We start from the raw sequence: 9,062 nt of genomic DNA on the forward strand, positions 1-9,062 counted from the left end.
AAAAAATTTTTGGTGCACCAAAATTTTCAAGCTGGGTGCACCTGTGCAGCTAATCCCAAAAAGAATTTCGAGACCTGCATAACAGTGACGCAGTGTTCTAGCCAGCCTGAATTTTTTTCTGCCACTTTAAACGGAAATCCTCATGGAAAAATATTACTTGCCCAGTCAGGAAGTGGGAGTAGGACATGCACTTGTCCAATTGGCACTTTCACTTCTTGCCCTGGACAATCGGGCAAGTGGACTTGTCCAACCCTGCCATACTGTTGTTGTTCACTGAAAGTTGAATAGCTGGATGATATTGATTATGGTGACTTCATGTACTTATTTAAAATGCCTCACACAGTAACGTTACATCTGATTTTTGATCTGTGTCTAGATAAGCTGTACACCAGGGAAGATATTAGCAGTGGCTGTGTGAAGAATAAAGGAGAAGAAATCGTCAATTTTAGGTCCAACTGTTACTCTCCAGGCAGATTTACAAGTGGCACAAGGTAGTATCAAAGCTGGCTAAGGAGTACACCTGGCAAAAGGGAGTCTTCAGCCAATCCGGTATCCAAACACACTTTTTGAGCGGATTCACTCCTCCCTGCAGCATTTGATACTGTCCTATACCATAGGATCTGCTTGGAGATTGGCCATCTGTGTCAAAAGTCTTATCCTTTCCCAACAGGTGTTCTTCACAGAGCTGCTGGAGTGGGAGCTAGAGACGAGAGGTGAAGCCTCACTGGGTGTCCACCATCATCCAGGGTTCAAGGGTCACCGGCAGAGTAGTTTGAGCAGTGCCGCCGAGCGCGCCACTGGCTGTAGCAGCCGTGTGAGGAGAAACTACAGGACCAACAGCAGCAGCTGCCCAAGGAGGAGAAGAGGTAAACACATTTACTCTGTTCGTTATATTTGCAGAAGATGGTATTTCGAGCCAAGTGCAGCAAGACCTGATGATCAGCAGGGCTCGAAATACCACCTGCATATGCACGTTAGTGCAGGTGAAATTGAAGCTGTGCAGGTATTTCTGGTGTCTACTTGCACCTAACCTGCACTGGTCCATGTACTGGGGTTAATACGTAAATGTCATCTGATGTAAGTGTTTGTGGATTGTTATTAGCTGCATTGAATGTTACTACCTATAACTATAAAAGAAAAATATAGGAATGGTTCCTGAACAATTTTAGTATGATCCATACGTCCTAAATTCAGAGTGGTGCAGGTAAAATTTGTCTGGTGCAGGTAATTTTCAATGTTACCTGCACCGGTGCAGGTGTGCAGAAAAAAGTATTTCGAGCCCTGATCAGTGTCCTTTGTGCCAATTTGGGCCTTCGTAAATGTAGTAATTAGCTGCATTGTGAACCCTCACGTGACTCTGTCTGGCTTTAGTTCAACACAGCCGAGAGGCTTTGATTATAGGGTTTCATTTTTATTGCCCGCCCACCCACCTCGTGATCGCTCATGTTGTGAAGAATTAAAGTTCTATTCCAAGCCCACTTGTTACTCTGAGTGAGAGTGCAGATAATTTTGACAAAATTGTCTTCAGCTCCTTTGCATTTATTGTTACTCAGGGTATGTAAAACCAGTTTCTCCCAGATCACTTCAATCAATGTCACTGATGAAAGATGGTGGATGCTATTTGAAACATCTGACCGTTTCCAAAATCATAATTATCCAGTTACCTGTCAGGAGTAACTGCTTCTTGGCTAACCAAGCATTATGTGTTTTTTTCTCATTCCAATCAGATAAATTTTTCTTTTGACCTCTCTGCAGGAGTGACTCTGAACAGGCTCCGCGAGGGCGTGGTTGTGGCAGGGGTGGATTCTTCCACGGACGGCTCGGCAGCAGCGAGAAAAGGTTGGACATTTTTGGACAATGATTTCTATGATTTAGGCTTGAATTTGCCCCCCAAAAAAGAAATGAGGGTCTGCATGCTCTTTTCCGTAAGGTAGCCTATTTTTATTTCCTGTAACTCGAAGGGAAACCTGTCTCAAATATAGTGTAATCTCATTCCTTGATTTTGCGTAATAGTCGTAGGGGGTTCTTCTTAATTCAGCGTAAAATGTTGTTAAAGCCCCCATGCAAACCCTTTTTGCAGGAAAAATTAACCGGTGTTGGAAAACTGTTAGTTTTTTTGCTGTTGCCATGTTGGAAATTTTAAGTCCATTGGAAATTGTTGTTCTCTCGGAAAACATTCAGTAACTTTAGTGCATCACCAATGGCAGTCCGACATGCACTATCAGGGCTCGAAATACCACCTGCATATGCAGGTTAGTGCAGGTAAAATTGGAGCTGTGCAGGTATTTATGATGTCTACCTGCACCTAACCTGCACTGGTCCATGTACTGGGGTTTTATTATACATGTACTATTATGTAGGGGCATGTGGATTTTAACTAGTTTCATTGATTGGTACCAACTATGAATTATAAAAAGATTATAATACTAGTATAATATAATATGGTTTCTGAACAGTTTTTAGTATGATCCATACTTCCTAAATTCAGAGTGGTGCAGGTAAAATTTGTCAGGTGCATGTAATTTCCAATGTTACCTGCACCAGTGCAGGTATGCAAAAAAAAGTATTTCGAGCCCTGACTATGAAAACTCTGAGAGTAGTAATATACTATGGCCTATTGACAATTAATTCTAGGGCAATTAGGCCAGGAGCTAGGTCCCTCTATCTGTTGCAGTTCCTCTACCAGCTGCTCTTATGTGTTAAAAAAAAATCCCGATACAATCCCTGATAATTGTGATGACACATTTCCGACATGTTGTCAGCAGATAACTGTCACCTCCCACGTGCATGCAGCGATCAACACTCACTGCGACTCACTCACTCGGAAGTTCAAGGTCTGGTGGAAATGTCGTCTCAGGCTGGTAAGTTAACCAAAAATTGCACAATTCATGGTTTAGCGTTACAATAACACTCTGGACTGATAGATGCTCTGACCTTTTATTAACTCAGTCTACTTTGCTAAATTACGTTAGGAAACAGTCTTATTGTTATCTGCTAGGATGTCTAATATAGCGCCATGATATGATTCACTTTTATAAATCTCTGTTTGCATCCTGCAGGATTTTGTAGTGGATGTCGTGCAATGATAACACTTTCTCATCTTCATGTACCTTGTTAGGCTTCGTTGATTAATGATTATATCCATATACGCAAGGTCATCATTAGTTTACAGTGTAGATGATGTACTCAATGATTGCCAAAATACTCAAAAGTAGTGCGTGTGCTAAAAGTGTTTAGATTGTCAGATTGAAGTTCAATGCCGTTCCAACATCAGGTCCTGTCAGGGATTCTAGCACAGAACCTCTCGCTTCTGAGTCAACAACCCTAAGTCACAAAGCCACCGCCAAGCACCACAGCACAATTCATTTGATATGAATTGTTCAATTATGGCATTATTTGCATAGTAAGGAGACAAAAATGACTTAGCAAACATATGAGGTCATGGAACTCTATTGTTATCTTAATAATATGTAAAACAATGATGGAGCTGATGTACATAAAGAATTCCACCTGAATGATCTATTTTTGTTAAATCATTTTCAGCAAAGTTAAAGAGGGCACAAGCAAGTTTGTTGGATGCAGTCCGTCCATCTGCAAAGAAGAAAGCAGGCAATCCGAAGATCAGAAGCCTTGAGTGTATGATAGACTGTTTTTTGATCGATGGGGAAGAAATCAAAAGGCAACTAAGCACATCTTATGTGCGCATGGATGAAGGTTTGTTTGTTTGTTTGTATATCAATTGCAAATGTTTCAGCCATAAATCTATCTTATAAAGACAATTCAGAGCATACACATGTTAATTTGAGACAGAGGGGTAGAGACTATATTTGACATGAGTTCATAGTTTTTCTGTTATGTCTGTTGATTAAAGAAATTAACGTTTTTGGTGTGTCTGAGGGTTAGTGGGAAAAAATTACACAAGCTCTTCATTACAAGTGCTGTCATCTGCATTCTCTGATTATCCAAGCTGTCACTTGATCAAGGATCTCACGACTCTTTAGTGCATCTTCTTATTTAAAAAACTCAATCTTTTCACATGGCATGAGACTTGCCTTGGTATATAAATATAAGGTCACAGCAAGTAAATTCTATGAATGACATCAGCATGCTTATTAACATTTGCTTGATTTCAGAAAAACAAACAAGACTTTCGAGATGGTCAACATTGAGAAAAATTAGTAGAAAAACTTGTAGAAGTGACACTTAAGGGAAAGAGCCATCATGATGACTGTTGTTGTAGAATGGAAACTACTCAATACTTGGATAGTTGTCTCATGTGCATTACATTGATAAGCTGCAAATAGGGAGTGTGTGGGGAGCTTTAAGTTAAACTATCTCAGGAATGAGCATTTCTTTGATTGCTAATGCTTGCTTAGGTACTTCATATCACCTTCTATGGGAAACAATTTAAGCTAAAGTAATGGAATACCCAGGAGACTAATTCTAACTCACCAAATACAGCTGTTGTTCATTTATGATTGAGAAACTACGGAGAAGATTATGTTCTGGTTCTGCTCGTAATATTTTTCTGAATCCCAAAACACAATTGTATTGGCAATTTGACATTGAACTTAACATACTGTGAGCAACCTTTGGACAAGTTTCTACTGGGGCGCTCAGTAGCCTCATAAAAAATCTTTGGTTGAGCTTAAAAATTACTTTTGCAATATGTTTCTGGATACTTGCTTGTCAACTTCTAGCCTTAGTAACTTTATTTTCCACTTGCTGCTGTTGACCAAAAATTGACTTTGATCTTTGTCAATCATGCCATTTAAATTCTGACGATACTTAAAAAGAAAAAAAAAAACCTCATAAACATGGGGTGCTCTTTATAGGAAATCTAGGCCGTCGGACCTTTAAAATAATATTTTTTATGTGTGTAAAAGTAGTTGTTCAGTTTTCGACCTGTAACTTTAAACATTATCCCATGGGAACCACATCCCATCATGCAACACACCTAATGGGTCTGCATGAAGGGGCAATACTCAGTTACTGGATTATGAATGGTTCATATGATTAATTTGTACAAATTTGGCTAATTTTGTAATCTTAAAGAATAAAGCACTCTGGTCTGGTCTTTTAGAATATAGCACTCTCCTCTGGAGTTCAATGTGCCTTTAACTATAATAGTGGAAAACAATTGGAAATAATCAATTAAATATTGTACTAAACTGTACTAATAATTTCTAAACTGTACTGTATTAAATTATACAGTGCTAATAATTTCTAACTTTTTACAGCTAACTGCACCTTAAAGTTTGCGGCATACTTGCTCCTGGAAGGGAATGAAACAGACGAAGAAGTGCACTGCAAACTCAAGGAAGCAATAGAAGAAGTGCGTGAAGGGATCACGAGTGACTATACGGTCCTCTTTCTGAGAAAGGATGGCAAAAGAAATGTATTCCAGGCATTTCCTTCGAAGTTGAAGGCTGATACAGGGGTATGTAACAAAGAGTTCTGATAACAGTACATTTGGATATTATATTCAGAAAGTTGTTTCTATTTTGAGCCATGGATATTACATTTTTCTTACTGCTTACAATTTTATATACAACACATATTATATATTTTTTTCTCTAAATTCATTGTAATTTTGGACTGCAGTAATTTAGTAACAGACTAGCATGTTGATCAATAATGACCAATAGTTGTTCAATACCATAGCACAACCTTCATAATATAAAATGCTTAGCCATTATGCATCTCCTAAACTAAGTCCAATCTCAATATATACCAGTCTCTTTGTTTGGATATCCCAGACGTTGTATATACAGTCATGTAGTTTTGGATTTAGTCTTGTAGTTCTTTCTAACAAATCTGAAGCATGTTCTTTCTCCATTGGCAGTGGCTCTTGTCCCTGGGTACGAGACATCGGTAAGTGCAAAGAAGCCGAACTCCGATCAGGCCAAAGTACACATTTTCCTTGCCCTAGTATGTACACAGGATGCTGAGATCGAGAGGCCAGTTGCAAGGGTAAATGTACGCAAAAGGGACAGGACAAAAGCACTGGCATCAGCAGGCCATGCAACTGATCATGAATCTGAAGGTGAGATAAAAATGACTTTCAGACAGGCTTTGTTGGTAGACAAGAATGCCGCAGCTTTCTGACATGTGTTCGATGCATGTGCAAAGCGGGTACGTATATCTCTGACAGGTTATCTACATGTTTGTTGCATGCATATATAACGGCGGCATGCATGCTCATAACAAAAATGTAATTAGAAAGCAGCTCGGGCACTTGCGCAGGGCGAGCTTGTAACGCACACTAACTTTTGGACCCAGGTAGTAGTACAAAGTACATGTAGTCCGCCAGTGCAGAATCCCAACTCTCATATACCCAGGTCTTTACATGTGCATCTTGCCCACCAACCAAGTAAATTGCTATGTGGTGGCTCTCCCTCCCAAAAATCTGTCCTCACTGTAATCTTTAAAAAAGTAGGCATAGCACTTTTCTTTGGCCATTTCTGTCCCACTAGGGCTGTATTTGAGAGGTGTTCAAAATAGATCTGGGGTTCAATAAAAAGAACAGGAGGTTCTGTTTGTTTGAAACGATGTTCGATAGGATCAGTCCGTAGTGTAGGTGGTGCTTCACTTTTAGGAAAGATGCAACACTATACACATTCAATTTGGTCTTCATATTGTCCTTCAATAAGTCCTATCTAAATATGATTTATGTCTGAATGATGTTTGCATACAATCTTCATGACTTAGTAACTGAAATGTTCAACTGGTTTGTCCAGCTGATTTGTTCTGCCAGTTCATTCTGATTTTTATGTGGCTGAGGCATGGAAATTTGCAAATTTGTAGTCACAATGACAGTGGGGATATACAAACTAACCTGGGGAGAACATCGTAATTTTGAATTTATCCAGTTCAAGATGTGTTCAGTAGTGGTAGAGAAGGGCCGTGCATACTTAATTTTAGTTTTCCCATTTTACTTTTCAGTCACACAGATTTGTCCGAGACCAATGTCCCAAATCAGGGGTGTGTACTTTAATTGGGATGCATACTTTATTGGAGAAAATTTGGTAACTCGATCTGCCTTTTTGTTCCTAAAATGAATAGATATGACAGGCTCAGGCATAGCTCCATCAACTGGGATGTCTGGATGCAAAGGAGTGTATCAAACTACGGAGCCTGTGGAACTAGTAAGTTCATTATTTGATTTAAATAAAAGCATCTCAATTTATTTTTTTGCCGTTACTAACTACACTACTGGGATATTCTGACGCATTATTTCTACAAAGGGTTCCAGGCACATTTAGTTGTCTAATAACAGAAAGTCCACATTTGCAACCTCTAACAATTTTAACATTATCATTGCAAATGAAACCATTGGAAACAACTCAAAACAATGAATGTAATGATTGCAAACTTGTTTCCTCTTGAGTGTCGTAGAATACTAAGATTTAGAATCATATCATTATCAGATCATCAGCAAATATGCATAAAGAACAAATAAAGACTATAGGGAACAATGTCTTAGAGCAAAGTTATCACATAAATGTCAAAAATATTAATAGTGTTAAACTTTATGATATTGTTACAAAGTTTTCCTCTGCTAGACTGTAAAGACTATTTTGCATGTTTACTGATCAGAGACATATCATCAACAGTTTTGGGTTAAAATTTGATGTGACACCAATTTGGATATTCCCTATGTTGTTTCCCCTTATCAAACCATGTGAGTGACTGTTTTTAAAATTACATTATATAAAATGTTTAGGGAATTTCCATCAAACATCCTTGAGTTATATTTGTACTGTTCCTGTGATAACTTTTTCTGTTTACAGTGAAGTGACTGCATTCTGGCCATCCCAGCTGCAGTGCCCCCCTCCCACACACTGGCAGCTCGGAAGAAGTGATGCAGCACACAGTCACAGGTGAGAATGGTTTTTATTTTGTTTTGTTTCTAGTTAAGATGAAGATGATGTTTTGTTGTTTACAAGTACTGTTCCTGTGATAACTTTTACTGTTCATCTGTTTACAGTGAAGTGACTGCATTCTGGCCATCCCAGCTATAGTGCCCCCCTCCCACACACTGGCAGCTCGGAAGAAGTGATGCAGCACACAATCACAGGTGAGAATGGTTTTTATTTTGTTTTGTTTCTTGTTAAGATGAAGATGATATTTTGTTGTTTACAAGTACTGTTCCTGTGATAACTTTTTCTGTTTACAGTGAAGTGACTGCATTCTGGCCATCCCAGCTGCAGTGCCCCCCTCCCACACACTGGCAGCTCGGAAGAAGTGATGCAGCACACAGTCACAGGTGAGAATGGTTTTTATTTTGTTTTGTTTCTAGTTAAGATGAAGATGATGTTTTGTTGTTTACAAGTACTGTTCCTGTGATAACTTTTTCTGTTTACAGTGAAGTGACTGCATTCTGGCCATCCCAGCTGCAGTGCCCCCCTCCCACACACTGGCAGCTCGGAAGAAGTGATGCAGCACACAGTCACAGGTGAGAATGGTTTTTATTTTGTTTTGTTTCTAGTTAAGATGAAGATGATGTTTTGTTGTTTACAAATACTGTTCCTGTGATAACTTTTACTGTTCATCTGTTTACAGTGAAGTGACTGCATTCTGGCCATCCCAGCTATAGTGCCCCCCTCCCACACACTGGCAGCTCGGAAGAAGTGATGCAGCAGACAATCACAGGTGAGAATGTTTTTTTATTTTGTTTTGTTTCTAGTTAAGATGAAGATGATGTTTTGTTGTTTACAAGTACTGTTCCTGTGATAACTTTTACTGTTCATCTGTTTACAGTGAAGTGACTGCATTCTGGCCATCCCAGCTATAGTGCCCCCCTCCCACACACTGGCAGCTCGGAAGAAGTGATGCAGCAGACAATCACAGGTGAGAATGTTTTTTTATTTTGTCATTGTTTCTAGTTAAGATGAAGATGATGTTTTGTAGTTTACAAGTACTGTTCCTGTGATAACTTTTACTGTTCATCTGTTTACAGTGAAATGACTGCATTCTGGCCATCCCAGCTGCAGTGCCCCGTCCACACACTGGCAGGAAGACGACGGGATGATTAGGAATTGTGATTTGAATTTTCAAAT

General features: G+C 39.2%; 2 protein-coding genes across 16 annotated transcripts in view; both read left to right on the plus strand.

Moving 5' to 3' along the window:
* The window catches only part of LOC118411585, a 9,925-nt gene extending 2,536 nt beyond the window's left edge, over positions 1-7,389 (plus strand). Inside the window, exons 2-8 of one of the 5 annotated variants that reach the window (XM_035814007.1) lie at positions 671-866; positions 1,756-1,839; positions 2,766-2,861; positions 3,544-3,714; positions 5,241-5,440; positions 5,846-5,874; positions 7,066-7,389. In XM_035814007.1, coding sequence (XP_035669900.1) covers positions 2,846-2,861; positions 3,544-3,714; positions 5,241-5,440; positions 5,846-5,874; positions 7,066-7,165 — 516 coding nt within the window. In that variant the 5' untranslated portion in view covers positions 671-866; positions 1,756-1,839; positions 2,766-2,845 and the 3' untranslated portion in view covers positions 7,166-7,389. Of the gene's footprint in view, positions 1-6; positions 867-1,755; positions 1,840-2,683; positions 2,862-3,543; positions 3,715-5,240; positions 5,441-5,845; positions 6,047-7,065 lie in introns of those variants that run through there. The other 4 variants (XM_035814008.1, XM_035814006.1, XR_004830692.1 and 1 more) reach the window with 4 other exon arrangements.
* LOC118411581 (protocadherin-15-like) overlaps positions 1-9,062 on the plus strand; it is a 143,491-nt gene that overhangs the window by 33,613 nt on the left and 100,816 nt on the right. The gene's annotated exons all lie outside the window — the stretch shown is intronic.

The sequence above is a fragment of the Branchiostoma floridae genome, chromosome 3, assembly GCF_000003815.2.
Source record: "Branchiostoma floridae strain S238N-H82 chromosome 3, Bfl_VNyyK, whole genome shotgun sequence".
In the NCBI taxonomy this organism is placed as follows: domain Eukaryota; kingdom Metazoa; phylum Chordata; class Leptocardii; order Amphioxiformes; family Branchiostomatidae; genus Branchiostoma; species Branchiostoma floridae.